Source organism: Sparus aurata, chromosome 19, assembly GCF_900880675.1.
Source record: "Sparus aurata chromosome 19, fSpaAur1.1, whole genome shotgun sequence".
Classification (NCBI taxonomy): domain Eukaryota; kingdom Metazoa; phylum Chordata; class Actinopteri; order Spariformes; family Sparidae; genus Sparus; species Sparus aurata.
Window position 1 is genome coordinate 14,943,183 of NC_044205.1, and position 15,558 is coordinate 14,958,740.

The 15,558-nt window shown below is 42.7% G+C and overlaps 1 protein-coding gene across 5 annotated transcripts in view; it reads right to left on the bottom strand.

Moving 5' to 3' along the window:
• Nucleotides 1–8,195: 8,195 nt before the first annotated feature.
• Nucleotides 8,196–15,558, bottom strand: part of mllt10 (MLLT10 histone lysine methyltransferase DOT1L cofactor) — a 45,753-nt gene continuing 38,390 nt past the window's right edge. For 3 of the 5 annotated variants that reach the window (XM_030398057.1, XM_030398053.1, XM_030398058.1), the window contains 8 exons: nt 14,834–14,906; nt 13,518–13,705; nt 12,111–12,260; nt 11,840–11,895; nt 11,430–11,731; nt 11,270–11,293; nt 10,854–10,944; nt 8,196–10,666 (listed from right to left, as the gene is read on the bottom strand). In XM_030398057.1, the coding sequence (XP_030253917.1) occupies nt 10,382–10,666; nt 10,854–10,944; nt 11,270–11,293; nt 11,430–11,731; nt 11,840–11,895; nt 12,111–12,260; nt 13,518–13,705; nt 14,834–14,906 (1,169 nt within the window). In that variant the 3' untranslated portion in view covers nt 8,196–10,381. The remainder of the gene's footprint in view (nt 10,667–10,853; nt 10,945–11,269; nt 11,294–11,429; nt 11,732–11,839; nt 11,896–12,110; nt 12,261–13,517; nt 13,706–14,833; nt 14,907–15,558) is intronic. The other 2 variants (XM_030398054.1, XM_030398055.1) reach the window with 2 other exon arrangements.

Sequence of the window (15,558 nt, forward strand, 5' to 3'; positions counted from 1 at the left end):
TGTGACAGTACTTTGTATTCAAGTATTCACATTAATTATTTTAATTTTATGCCAGTTATTTTTCCTCCTCTAAATTACTTGATGCTCTCCTGCCTTTTTGGTGGCTATTTATTTCAGTAGTTTTTTGCTTAAAACTTAAGACATCCACGAAAGCTGAACCTGAATCTTTTTTGATAATAAGCTTACTAACAAACCTATTTAGCTTTATGAAAAAACCTTCTCATAATTGTTGTTGAAGTTACTATTTTCTTGTACCAAAAAAGAAAACAAAATGATCTTACTGCTAATTTATTTTTTGTGATTTTATTCTGGTTTTCCAGTTTCTTCCTTTTTTTTTTAATTGTGAAAATCAATATTATTGTTCTGCTCTGTGGGTACCTTTTAATTTTAATGCAGTGTAGTTGCTTTCTCTATTTTGTTGTATCTTTTAAGAGACTGGTTTCTCCAGTCCCCTCTGCAGTCTGAACGACCCGCCGACGATGCAGGCCATTCATATGCATGAGTGCTAAATACGACGTGTGTGAGTTAATCCTTACAATTCCTGCTCCAGTCTGCCAGGAGAGTGTTAAGTATGGATTTAAACATTCACACGACTCCAGGTCCCCTCTTGGTAAATATGAAAAAAATTTACCAGCAGGCTTTAGGCATGATTCTAGCATGATTGAAGGCATGTGCAAGAGGGGACCTGAAAAATGTCCCCTGTTAGCCGACAAGTCCCCTGTTCGTGTGTGTGTTACGATCCTGAGGTCCCCTGTTATAGAGTTACACAAGTGCACACGCACACACACAGACACACACACACACACACTCACACACACACTTACCTTAAAAACTCTGCAGCCCTCTTTCATTGGCTTCACATTTCAATCAGAGTTGATGCAGGGCGTTTAACACACAATCACCTGTCTCTCTCTCTCTCTCTCTCTCTGCTGTCTTCATACCTCTCTCGGCCCCTCGCTCCCACAGCATGTATCTGTGGGCAAAGAAACTGAATCAGCTGTGTGTGTTTCTGTGTTTCTGTGTGTGTGTGTGTGTGTGTGTGTGCGTGCTCACATGTAAGCCCCCCACATTTCCAAAACACACACACACACACACACACACACACACACACACACACACACACACACACTAGCCTTCCCCTCCAGCCCAGGGGTCTCCAGTCTGCATAATAAATGAGGCCTGCTGATAGGTGGATGAACAGGGGAGGGGAAGGGCTCTCTCTCTCTCTCTCTCTCTCTCTCTCTCTCTCTCTCTCTCTCTCTCTCTCTCTCTCTCTCTCACACACACACACACACACACACACACACACACACATCAGCCTGTACCATTATGCAGCCCGGGTCTTTACCATATAACAGCTGTTGCCGTCAGAGAACTCCCAGGTCTCTTTACATGCTTGTCGCTGGCTCATTTATCGTGATTGCAGCGGCGGTTCGACTCCTCTTCAGCCTCTGACGTTCTGATTTCGGCCCTGGAAAATGACTTTCAAGTCTCCACAGGGATGTCTTCCTTTTTACAGCCCACTGCAGTGTCCTTGAGCAAGGCACTTATCCTCCACCTGGCCCCCAGGTGTTTGTGTGTGAAACCCTCCCTGTCTCAGCAGCTTTCTATTCCTCACCCCTTCCGATGTTTATGAGCTAATTGTGAAAATATGCAAACACAGGTGGGGCAGAGGGGCGGATATCAGAGGATCTATGATTTGTTATGCATGCGGAAGCTTTTTTTTAAAATTGCTTGATGAATGCTAAAATCAAATTTGGCAGCTGACAGCAAGTGCAAAAAAGACATTGCTTTTACTGTAATTATTATATATGGACACACACACACACACACCACTAACCAGGCCTGGAATTATTTAATAAAATAGACCCCCCTTGGAAGTAATTATCAGTAATGATCTGCCGCTGACTGATCTATTTTTACCTGATGATCAAACCAGATCTCATCTCAGATCTATATCCTGTCACATTCATTATAACCCCACCAGATCACATTCATCTCTGCCAGCACCACCTGTCCTTGTAATGGTGTTTCATTCTTCACCCCGCAGCCCATTCACACTGATGGTCAATACAGGAAATACAATGTTGGCTTTTTCTCCTCTTTTTTTATCCGGGCAGGATGTAAATATCTTAAATAAGAACGTGCATGTTGTTTAGTGTTTTTGTGCCTTTAATTTAATTTAATTTTTTTTGTTATTCTATTTTTTTGTATCCATATCTAACAGGTTACTATGGATACAAACATCCCTGTGATATCAGCATGGTGGCTGTTTGTCCCTTCAAAATAAATAAACACATTTGCGCCACAATTAGGACGAATCATGTTTTTTTTAAAACAACAGGGAAAATACCACTTGCAGAGGAGAGATGAGTTTAATTGAATTTATACATAATCTAGTGCATTACTGTTGTGTGTGGGTCATGTGGCTTCCCTGGAGTTGGCCGCTGCGGTGGATGGTTTTCAAAATAAAACAACACACTGGAAGTCGCCATAATAGAGGGACAAACCAAGACAGGAAAACAATTGGATCCAATTAATAGTCACATATAGTTTAGAATCAATTGATTCAATTAAAACGTGGCTGCTACAAGTCAGTTTATGAATTTTAGAAAATATTATTTTAAAACGAGGGGAATACTGAAGGTCACATAATCATAATCTGACTTGTGTGTATTTTTATTATTATTATTATTTATTCATTTTAAATTATACATCATGACATCACAATGCCTTCAGATTATAGAATATATCCTAGGTGTAGTATAAAGGAGATGAAATACACGCCAGAGCCACTAGAGTCTCTGTTTCTGTAAGTGGATAAAGACGAAAACATTTGTAACAATTATTCCGGAAAAATGTGTGCTAATTATTTTGAGAGTTTTTCCTACATTTGACGGGATTTTAAATGTTAAAAATGTGGTCGGTATGGAGGAGGCCGAGGCGAAGTGTGCCCGGTGATCTGACCCGCAGAGCCGTGAACTCTTCCTGCTGCACAAACCGCGGCAGAGCTGCATTTCCCCTTTCTGATAGAGGGGAATAGCAGACTGCAGAAAATAATGCATGCTTTGAAAAATGTATCCGCCCCCCTTCACCACTGAATGTATGCACTCGGCGGTGTTACCCTGCTGTTAACCGCTTGCGTGCGGTTTTCGGAGCTCCTTTCTTCTCGCCGGTAGTGGGAGCCGCAGGCAGCGGAGGAGGGACGGCTCGCCGGCCGCGCAGCGCTTCACTCCGGCAGAAGGACGAGACGAGGGGCCGCTGAGTCCCGGGAAAACGCTGCGGCTACACGACACCGCTGATCAGCGTTTATCCACACATGTAGCCAACAGAATCAGATTCACTTCACATGAGCTAATGGTTTCTACGTTTTGAATAACATTTTCATATTATTTAAAAACTTTTTAGGCTTTTATTAATTTGTAAACTTTTAAAAAGAAGAATTTTAATTTAATCCAAAGTGTAATTTACAATACATGAGGAGTAGAGTTACCCTTGTGTTACCAATAATTATGTATTTAGAGAAACTAATTTTTTTTATTTAGGCTGTTTATAAGCAATTACCCTAAGGGTAGCCATGGCTGTACATATGAGCAAATACATATACAACAAGGATAGATAGATAGATAGATAGATAGATAGATAGATAGATAGATAGATAGATAGATAGATAGAATACAGCTACAAATCCAAATATTTAGTATTCCTCACAGCTTGTGAACTTGGGTTACATTTGTGCAGGTTTTTTTATAATTGCTTGCAGTTTTATTATCTCTGTAATTACTTGATTTGTATAAGTATCTGTCTCTCAGCTCAGCCTCAGGATGTTTTAGTTTGAATAGTGACTGTGACTGGTTTATTTTTATTTTTTTTACTGATTTTAACTGTAGGTACCCATATGGTGCAGTGTGAATCAGAGAGATACAGACTGTGAAGCCCTCAGAAACACATATTTGTATTTTGGGCTACATAAACACAACTGATGTGAAGTGCCTTTCAAAGTGAAATAAGTTGAGGTGCATTTCTCGCGCTGTAATTACTGTAATTTGTTCTGTTTTGTGTTTACCCTTACGACACTGCATGTGTGTTGTGGCAGCAGAGGCTTTAGGGAGAGGAGGGAGAGACAGAGAGGGAAGGATGTGTGTGTGTGTGTGTGTGTGTGTGTGTCTGTCGGGGGGTGACAGAGGAGTGTCACTGAGCAGAAGAATACGAGCTATCTGAGAGTGAAGAGGGATGAGGCTGAATCCTGCTGCTTCTCCTCGCCACCATTATCCTACAGGAGAGAGACCTGTGGGGGGCACACACACACACGCACACACACACACACACACACACACACACACACACACACACACACATACATACACATGCGGGCACACACGCACACACACCCTGGGAATCTCCTCAGCTGTTCCCCTTACACTCTCCTTGTACCCTTCCTCCTCCTCCTGCTCTTCCTCCTAAACACCTCTGTTTTGCCGGATCTGGTTCCACTCTGCACCGGATCAGGGCCCCTAGCAGCTGACTACAGGTTTCTGGCCAGGATTAAGCCTCCTAATGGCAGCCACTCTTGTGATGATTTACACTGCATTACTGTACACACACCAGCGGCTGCCTCCTCCTGCTAATGGTTTATTACAGCGGAGCCTCTCTCAGCTTTATTGCTCTTCGCTGCCTCTCTTTGAGGCTGAGGTCTAATTAAATCATTTAACTGAATTACCAAACATACGCCAAAACCCGTGTAGGAATTACTCATGGCACTTGGTTAACTTGTTTTACGGTTTCGCTGTCATTTGTCGTGTGACATCTGAGTTTTTCCAGGATGGGAAGAGATGACCAATGTCCTGTGAAAAACATGTATCTCCAAGCCATCAGCAAACTTTTGCAAATGTATGTATCTATTGCATTTAAAAAAAAGAAAAAAAAGAAATTCACCATATTTTTTCGAGCTGCACAGAGCCATTTTATGTTTTTATTTCTTGTTGTTTTTTTAAGTTTTAAACAAGTCCCCATCTGCTTCAGTAGCTCAGATGAATGCTCTGATGCTGTTTTGCTGTGAAGCTCCAGAAATGTTCGGTGGATTAAAAAAGTTCAGCCGAGTCTCCATCAGCATGGTTGTGAGGAGCTAATGACTGAATTTGCATTTTTGAGTGAACTTCTCCTTTAAGTCCTCATCAATGGAGCCATGAGTACTTTTGTCATGTCTTGTTATGTTTGTCTATGGACAGTGTTGTTGTAAAATGTTTGTCAAAATGGATGTCTCTCACACAGACTATCCTAAACCAAGTTTTTATCAAAATTCATAATTTCGAAATCTGACCAGTGATGAACTTTCAGCATTCTGGCCCTGTAGTCTTGAGGACCGGTTAGATACACACCACCTTCGCATTAATCACGGTCTCGAACTCTTAAAATTTTTTTTTTTTTTTTCCACCAATTTGGCATTCTCTGGCATTAATTTCCAACATTTGGGGGTATTTTTCATATTTCTGCATTCCTTTTGTGTGTGTGTGTTTTTAAGTAATGTAATTTTGGGGGATCTATTTAAAATGACACAAAATTTCAAGAAAAATACAGTATTAAAAAAAAAACTGATTTGTGGTATTTTTCTCCTGCTCTATCAGTTAGCTTGGGTATGAGAGAATCCTTTAAATATATTTATAATACGTGACATATATCCTGTTCTCATAAGTATACAAGAACACTTATATTAGCCTCATAACAACCTGTGATAACTTATACCGTTTTACCTGACTTGTGAATGTAGCAACATGTGCATTACACGGCTGTCAAATCATTTCAAGCTGTGTCATTTGGTTTTCATAGATCCAATCAAGACTGTACAAATAAAATCCACAATCAAATCCAGCTTTCCTCTCCTCGGTTTCACTCTGCTTAGAGCTGTCTTGATTGCACTTGTGTCCTCCAGCTTTGCTGTCTCTAAATAAAATGCCAAACAATTAAGAAGCTTCATTTTGCAGCGGGAGAATAATGAAGGCAGGCACAGAGAGAGCCTGCTCACTCGGAGGCAGGTATCCATGTTGCTGCGGTGCATTCCTGGGTGACAGCAGCACAGCTCGGCCTCTGAAGCCGCAGATATCTGCCTAACATTTGTCTAATCATCCAGGGCTTAACCCTCCTGCTGGCCTGCTATCTGCTCTGTGTGTGTGTGTGAGGTAGAAACCTCCTGTCTCCTAACACCAGGGCTTAGTAGTGTTTTGACTTTGTGATCAGGCACCTGGTCGGGCCGCACACAGGGGTCCTCCATCAGCTGGTAAGCCCTGCTACCCCTGGGGAGGGTTTCTAGGGGGAGTGTGATCGATGATGGACACAGCAGCTCTGCCCTATGTGTGTGTGTGTGGCAGGGTGGTGCTGCTATTATGGGGAGAGGAGGGGAGGCAGCTCTGATGGTGGAGGCTTATAAAAGAGATGGTCCTGGGTGGTGGTAGTGGAGGAGGAGGGAGGGGGTATATGCTGTTTAAACAGCCTGGCTGTGATTGACAGGGCTGATAGTGAGTGAGTGTGTGTGTGTGTGTGTGTGTGTGTGTGTGCGCAGTGAGGGATATTTGGTAGTGGGAGGGGTGTGTGTGAGCAAGTGCTTGAGAAAGGGGAAGAGAAAAGGGGGGTTGTGTTGTTGAATGCAGGTTAGATTGTGTGTGTGTGTGTGTGTGAGTGTGTGTGTTGTGCAAGGAGGGGCGACTTAAAACTCCTGAGGGGGGTGAGGAAGGGGGGTATTTCTGGGGGAGCAGGGGTGCAGGAGGAAAGTGAGCTTTTAATTACCAGGGCAGAAGCAGATGTAGCAGAATGGTGCCCCCACCTCGCACACACACACACACACACACACACACACACACACACACACACACACACACACACACACACACACACACACACAATCTGGTTGTTTCTTGGCAGCTGGAAGTCATCAGCTTCAGGGTGTGTGTGTGTGTGTGTGTGTGTGTGTGCATATTTGTTAGGACAGGAGCCTCGAAGCACATTGTTTAAATTTAAAGATGTTCAGCTTCTATTGGCACTTCTCAGTTCCATGATTATTCATTTCCCTCCGCCTTGTTACTGAATAAATCACACCTCGCTGCTGCCAATTCCTCCAGAATTTTCTGTATAAATAATGATATATAATATAAACCAGGTAAGCCATTACACCCCTCTGTCAATTAATTTTAAATAATACTGAAATATTTTCTGGTTTCTCCTCAGTGTATCTGCAGTCACCTCATGGGGTCACGATTTGTACCTGAAAACTAAAAAAAAAACAAAAAAAACTTGAATCGTAAAAGTGTTCTTTTTATTTGGGGTCCATTTCATTTATTTAGAATGGACTGAAGCTGTTTACCATGTATTATAGTGGAGTGTTATTCATAGGTGTATGAGTACTGTAGTACGAAGCTGCATGTTATTTTTTATTCTATTTTAGGATGCCTTCTTTCCTTGGCTAACTTCAGCTAACTTCTATACTTACAACTTCAGTTTTCGTGTGTAAAATGTAATCATTCAATAATATGTATTATATCTTTGGAAACAATACATCTTAAAGGTGCACTATGTAGTTTTTGGGAGGAAATTTCTGTCAAATTTTATAAAATTGAAATTAAATAAAAAAATATTTACATCAAAGAATAATCAAATTGTGTTTGTTTTCATGACTGAATTAACTGAATAAACAAACTGACCTTAAAGGACAACACAAGTTCATACTGTTTTACTGTTTATATGTGGCGGACCCTGCCTCCTTTCAGGCTTCAAACAGTGTTCTGGGGACTTTATTTTCCTCTGAGAACAGCTTGGTTATTCAGTTATGGAACTCATAAATATTTCTGTGTTTGCATTATTATCTGATCAGTGTTGTAAAAATTACCTTTCTGAATAGCTTCTGAATTTATTTTCCAAATCTACACAGTGCACCTTTAAACATTCATGCTCATTTGAATTGAAGCCACTGCTGCTCCTGCGACTAATCAAATCTACAGACTTTGTTAGCAAAAAAAACACATTTTATTCAACTAAAACAGCAAAATCTGTCGAGAATTGTATATAATATATAAAACACATTAATGTTTCAGTATATTCAGAAATATCCACGTTTAAATAGCTCTGTGTTTTCAAATACATTTCCCACCTTGACAATTAATGGTACAAAATGATATAAACTCCTGAACACAAAGACCAAAACTTGATACTTTATCCATAGTGTTTCTTTAATTTGGTGTTCTGAAATACAATGTCAAAATTTCTCCCGCACCCTCCCTTGGTTTTTTCCACTTGTACAAAATTGATCCAAACAAATGTGTGCACAGATGAAAACACGGTGCCCCCCCCACTCCCCAAGTATAAAATGACTTCTCATCAAAATGAAAATTAAAAAAAAAAAAAAAATGGTGCAAAACTTAAAAAAGAAACACAATGTCCCTGAACATATAAAAATAAATTAATACTTTGTGTGTCCAGTCACTGTCAACCTTTTTTTTCTGGTCCTAAAGATTCACACACACAAACTGAGGCTTCATTGGCTTTCCTTCACACCAACACGGCCAATCACAATCACTTATGTACACCAACGGCCAATGAGAAAAGGTCTATGTACACTTAACGAGGTAAAAACTGTGCCACTGAACACCCCTCCGGACACATTTCCTCCCCCCTACAAACAGCTATATACAGCCGCAACCCCCCTCCCCAATCAGCCAACTATCAAGTAGCTTTTAGCTTTCACAACACAGAATAGAAGTCATTAAAAGGGTTTACAGCACAATTCGACTGTATGAGGAAAAAGACAAACAAAACTTTACACAGTAGTACAAAATGATGTTAGATTGCAACACCAGCAGGCTTTTAAAATATATCATCTTATGCCCGATAGACAAACTCCCAATAAATAAAAAGCGCAATACAAAGTTGGCTTTGATATTAGAGAATGCAGCAGAATATTTCCTGTTTTTTATTAGAGAGACGGCACGTCCAGCCAGACGTTAGACAAGTCTTTTTTTTGTAACGTGTTGCCGTGGCAACGCAGCTTAATTACCAGTAGCGATGTAAGTGACAGGGACACAGGTAAAAAGGAAAAGTAAATCCTGCCTTCCCTTCCTTGGCCTCAGGCACTTGGGGTTTGGACCCTGACTGGCCAGTCCTGACTGTTTGTGAGTTTGTTTTGAAGCGGCCGCTGCTGTCGGCCTTTTAGGTCCTGATAGGCTGGTCCTGCTCGAGAGGTAGCTGCAGCGGGGGGCTCAATCAGGAAGATGAAATAGAAATGACTTCCACGTGCTGAACACCAACTGCATAATTTCTCTTTGTGAGTCTGTGCCGTGTGGATTAACGCAATCCCTCTAAACATTCAACTGGCTGTTTTTTCTTTCTTTTTTTTCTTCTTCTTTCATTTCACTTCCCTGAGTGAGCCCCCTGAATCTGGCCCAGAGAAGAGACAGTCAAAAGCAAGGCTTCTGCGGTGACTGTACGAGGCTTGGCTTACTGACATTAATGGATCTGCGCAAACGGAGTGAAAGAGACACGGGAAGAGAGGCAACGGCGAGAACATGTAGGATATTTTCACAATTCCCCCTCAGGACTGCTGCGAGACAGATGTCAAACATACATCTGCTACTGTTCAGTCCTGTGGTAGGGAATTGTAGTTTTTTTTTATATTCACGTAATCTGATAGTTTTTTTCTTTTCTTTTTACACTTGTGGTACAGTGTGATGTGTGTGTGTTTGTGTGTGTGTGTGTGTGTGTGTGTTTTGTGCTAGCTTGTGTGATAGCTGAGGCCCCTGAGAGAGTGAGACAGCAGAGAGACTAGACCGAGAGGGATGCGAGTGTGGAGGATGGGGAAGTGGTGAGAGAAATGTGGAAGCAAAAAAAAAAAAAAAAATGTTACACAATAACAAGAGAAAGACAAAAATGCGAGGAGGAGGCAGAATAATGAGATTAGAGAAGAAGAAACTAAAGCTAAAGCTGACCTGTTAGTCAACTCACCCATTGAGAGACGAGAACGGACACAACGTGTGAATATTTACTGAAGCTAAGCTGCTACCAGTGATATCAAATGAAAATAATTATCTCAACAGTGACATAATAATAACCTGAAGCAGCACTAAAGCAATAAACTAAATCTAAAACTGGATGGAAATAAATAATAAAAATGAACACAAAATGAAGACAGTAACCTGAAAGGTTGTAAAAATAAACCCGGAAAAAGGTAAACTACAGCGTGCTAATGTATTAGCACAGATTACTGGAAAGAAAAATCTACCAGGAACACAAAGTGTTCTCATCAATGAACTACAAAAGGTGACCAACAGTCAGATCTCCCGAAGACTCTGCATATTTATTTATAAAACAAAGCAAAAACAAAAAAGAAGAGCATTTGCCGTCATGTCTTCTCCTGCCCCCCGACGCCCATAGCCTTCTCTGCTAGACGTGGCTTCTGTGCCCCCGAGGCGTGTGTGTCAGGGTGTGCGTGCTGCAGCGCCAGGAAGGGGTTGGCGGCGATGGCGCCTTGGCCCTGGCTCTGGGCGCCGGGCAGCAGGTTGTTGATGGGCAGCTGAGCAGAGGAGAGCGGGATGGAGGGAATCTGGGCAGAGGAGGAGAGGGACTGCAGCTGCTGGAGGTCCTGCTGCTGCTGCATCAGTTGGTAGAGCAACACCTGCTGCTGCTCCTGGGGGAGAGAGACGGAGGAAGGAAGGGAGGGGGGAGGAGGATAAAATTAGGAGGAAGTGAAAGTTTCAGGCAAGGAAAGAAGGAGGACAAGAAATGAGGGATTGAGAATAGTTAATCTTGCAGCAAAGTTGTAGCTCAGTGCCTTTGTGTATGTTTAACTGCGTGTGTGTGTGTGTGTGTCGTACCGCTGAATGCTGCGAGGACAGCAGCTGCTGGAGCTGATGCTGCTGCAGGATGAGTCTCTGCTGCTCCGACAGCAGGCCAAGCCGCGCAGCGCTTCCGAGACAGAACACAACACAGTAAACACACTGTTTTACACAACTTTAAAACATTAGAGGTTTACACGGGGGCTGCAAAAAGCAACACACATTAAATAAGTATGTCGACTTATAAACCAACAGACGACAGAAGTATTTGCATATATTGCTGTTTATGTATTTATTTATTAAGACGACTTTAACTTTGCAAGAAAGTAATATAGCTTAAGAGGACATGAATGCACATAACTACACACACAACACAAGCAGTATTGTGACATCTTCACACACTCTCCCCTGACAGACTACAGGTTGTTGTGATACTGAACAGACTTCTGTCTCACCTGTTCTTACTAGTTGCTGAGCTGCTACAATCCAACACGCAAGCAAGAGGAAAGAGAAAGGAGAGGATGCAATAAAGGTCACATTCAAACACCTTAAGAAACCAAGAGATGAGGTTGGGTGCTCCCTCACGTCAAGGATGAAAAAGCTTTCTGGACACACCTGTTATTAACGGGCAACGTGACGCCCGTAGATGCTCCTGTGGTGTGTGTGTGAGGGCTTGCGGTGCCCGCCGGCGTCTGGATCACCCCGTTAAGCGCCCCGACGATTCCCCCCATTCCAAGCGCGCTCCCTGCACCCAGAGCGCCCATCAGCCCTGCTACGCCAGCCAGCCCAGCCGGGGCCGCTCCCACGTTGGCGATGCCGTTCAGCTGCGGCTGGGGCGGGCTCTGGGAGACAGAGGGAGGGGTGGAGAGGGACGAGGTGGAACCACTACTGCTGTGGCCACCACATGACGTACTGTCCTGAGAGAGAAAGAGTCTCTTTAATCATTGGAGATCAGGGGCTAACTCAGTGATTACATTAGCGATTCGTTGCTGACCATCATGTGTTTGTTGGGGGTTTGTTCTTACCTGAGCTGCAGCAGGTAACGATGAGTCAGTCCCTCCATAGTGGGCTCCTTTCACATCTGAAACACAGGTTAACAAAAGCTTAGCTTTGGCTTTAGTCTCTGCTTCTTTCAGTTAATCATTAATTGTTTTGTCTGAAAAGTATAAATAGATGTTATCTTTATTCAGATTTTTCTGCACAATCTTTTATTAATAACAACTGTAACTGCAAATGACTACACCAGGACCGTTTGTTTCACCGTAAAATGTTAAGTCAAGTTTAAGGTTTGTGTACCAGAAGAGGCCGTGGAGGGGGTGAAAGGCACTGATAGCTGAGCGCTGAGAAGCTGCAGTCTCTCCTTCTTCATGGTCAGAGTTTTAATCTGCTCCTCCAGCCTCCTGTTCTCCTCCTGCAGCTGGTGGAGGGACTTCAACATGCCCACCACTGAAAGAGAGGGAGAAAACTGATTGATCTGATGTGATTGATCTGAGGGGAGCGGAAGCTCTTTCTGTTTCCTGCTTAAAAATATTTACTGCTGTCCAGTCGTGTGTGAGATAAATAAAAGTGATCGTTCTGTGGCAAGACAAGGTCAAAGCAGACCTTTTCAAACCTAAACTTAACGATGCCCTGACTTCCTGACATGCCACTCCTTCCTTAAGGCACAACCATGCAACTCAGTGACTGATTGGACAGATATACTCCACAGAGGTCAGAGGTCAAGATCAGCTACAGAACAGTGACCCTGGTGCCTGTGCAGACTCAGCACAGAGGAGTCGGCGACACAGAAACTTAAACCTGACTTGTCCAGATGAAGGACGACCTTTCGGACAACGGGGCCGCCTTCCCTATTTCATTTTCACTTTATAGATCCCTGCAGCGATGCTCAGGTAGGGAGGTAACTGACAGAGATCGACAGATGCAACAATAACAGATAAAGTGAGGAAGTGACTGAGGAGACGGAGCGAGAGAATGAGCAAATGGCAACAGCTAGGAGGCAGAGGGGCGATGGATCAATGGCTAGGAAGTGAGAAATGAGGCAAACAGGGAAAAGGTGGAAATAATGACTAGCTGTAGTGTGGGTGTTGAAGGCTATTGAACCACAGAAATGTGCCAAATGTGCTACAAATACCGAAAGCTGGCAGCGAATGTCTTGTCAGATTTGTAAACTTGTTCACAGGGCTTGACAATATTTTGATATTATATCATTATCATTATTAACAATTTGTTTTTTTAGTTTACGTTTTTGACGACATTTTTATAAATTCTGATTTGGTTTGTTTCTTTAACAATGTTATATTTATAAAATACAGCACATCAAACTTCCTCACATAAAGAATTAGAGTCTCTTTTATCCACCACTTTTCTGTGTGTTTCCAAAGTCTGCAAAGCTTTATCAAGATGGAGGCAACATTCAACGACATCACAAATGCTAATGAATAACAAAAAAAAAACAAAGAAAACAAACGAACCAAAGAAACTTCTGGCTGAGGAATCCTTTAGAACGTCTGAGTCCTCTGAGCCAGGTAGCAAAATAGATATAATATTGATACTAGACTAGGAAAAATTGATACTAGACTTGGAAAATCTCGCATCATACCCAGCCATGTGTGTATGAGCACATTCTCATGCTGCATCAGGTGTGTTTCAGTGTGTGTGTGTGTGTGTGTGTGTGTGTGTGTGTGTGTGTGTGTGTGTCCTCACCATCTCCCTGCGCTCCCTGCTGCAGCAGGAAGCTCTGCCCCTCGTTCCACTGTCTCTCCAGGAGCTGCTCTATGCTGGTGGCCACCGGGGGCACAGTGTCCCCGCCGCCTCCCCCCGCCCCTAGCAACCCCGGCCCCAGCAACGACCCCGCGGAGTCATAGCGGATCTGCAGGCCGCCAATGGGAGAGCTGAATGAAGGGAGAGAGAGAGGGAGAGAGAGAGAGAGAGCATGGGTAGAAAAGGAGAGATAGAGAGGTCAATGGGGAGATTAACGACCTAACATAAACGTCAGACAAACATAGACACTGCTGGCTATAAAACTACATCAATTTGTTGTTACAGTGGCCTCTAATGAAAAGGGGCCAGGCTTTCTGTCTGTGTGCGTGTGTGTGTGTGTGAGACAGTGAGAGAGAAGGAAAGAGGACGTGCAAGAGAGAGACAGAAAGAGGGAAGTGGACTGTCTTAATGTGATAAATCTTGGTGTGTGTGCTGAGACAATCTGTTGAGTGTGAAAGAGGGGAAATGAGGGACAGCAGGAGAGTAGAGTGGACGGAGAGATGCTCAATGTGGAGAAAAGGTGGGGAAAAAAGTTGCTATTGCCATCCGTTTTTCACTTTCAAATCACACCACAAACGTAAACACACTGCGATTTTGTATGTCAATGCCACAGCGTTGAAGTTTGGATTAAAAAAATTTATCAACTACATTTATAATCAGACATTAACTACATTAAGTAATCCTAAATGAAGTGAAAATGATGTCAAATAAGCTACTTTCAACACTTTTTTTGCTACAATATTTAAAATCAAATTCTGCCCATACAAGACAAATTATGTCAATTAAATCAAATCTGCGAAATAATGAAAATTCGGACCAACCTCATCAAGTGACATTATCCTTCCCACACAGACGTAGAAATAAACAAAAACAGATTTCTATTGTCAATACTCCCATCACGAAAGATCCGTGCAAATGTTCCCAAGTGTAGGCAATGCGGAAAATCATCGGATTGTCCTTCCATGTGTGATTAAACCGAGGGAAAAAAATCTAACTGGAGTTGAAGGATGGTTGCCACCTTCAAAAACACAAGTTATCGTTCGCTGGGAGAGCGAGAATTGCCTGTAGGGGTGAGAGCGAGAGGGAGAGTGTGCATGTGTGTGTGTGAGGAGTGAGAGGAAGAGAGAGGAGACGAGGGGCCAGCGGAGGGAAAAGCAAAAAGAAGGGGGGATGGGAGAGGGAGGGAGGGGAGGGAGGAGGGCAGTGAGGAATGTAAATGGGGAGGGCATCTGTGTGAGTGTGTGCGAGTGTGTACTCACCGCGGGGTGGTCTTCGGAGAAGCTCTTATGGAGAAGCCCTGAGCTCCGACGCTGCCGTCTCCTGCCTCCTGATCTACAAACACACACGCACACAATTGTACATCTAAGACCAAGTCCGCACGTAGCTGGCTAAAGTTGAAAACAAGATTTTGTGAACATGACGAGCTTCCGCAGCTGCATTTTCAGCTCATTTTTGGAAAGATCTCTCATCTGCAAGGAGGAACAGAGCTGAAAGTCTTGTTTGTTTTATTTGACGAGTAAACAACAAAACTGTGCATAGCAGCCAAGATCTGGTGAGGAGTGACACCAGCAGTCTGGTTATTGCGCGTTCGTACTGAGTGTATACTGGTTAAACAGGTTCTGTGCCATCCACTGCACCTAAACTGATTTTTTAACTCACAATTAAAATGTTCTCATTTACATTTTATTCCTGTTTTTGCTGTCAAACAACAGAACAAGGAGAAACATGGAGGAACAATTAGTAAAATTATTATCCAAAAAATCACAACATGGCCAAGTGTAACATCCAAAGCGCAGGAGCTGCAAAATTTTTGATAAAGGTAAAATGTGACACAACAAATCCTATTTGTGAGTTGTACAGGAACATGACCATTTCCACTAAAATCATGACTCACAGCTCTATTGCAATATCTGTCAAAATATATATTTATTTATTTATTTGTTCATCCCAATAAACACAATGACAATGACTCCAGCTGTAAAAC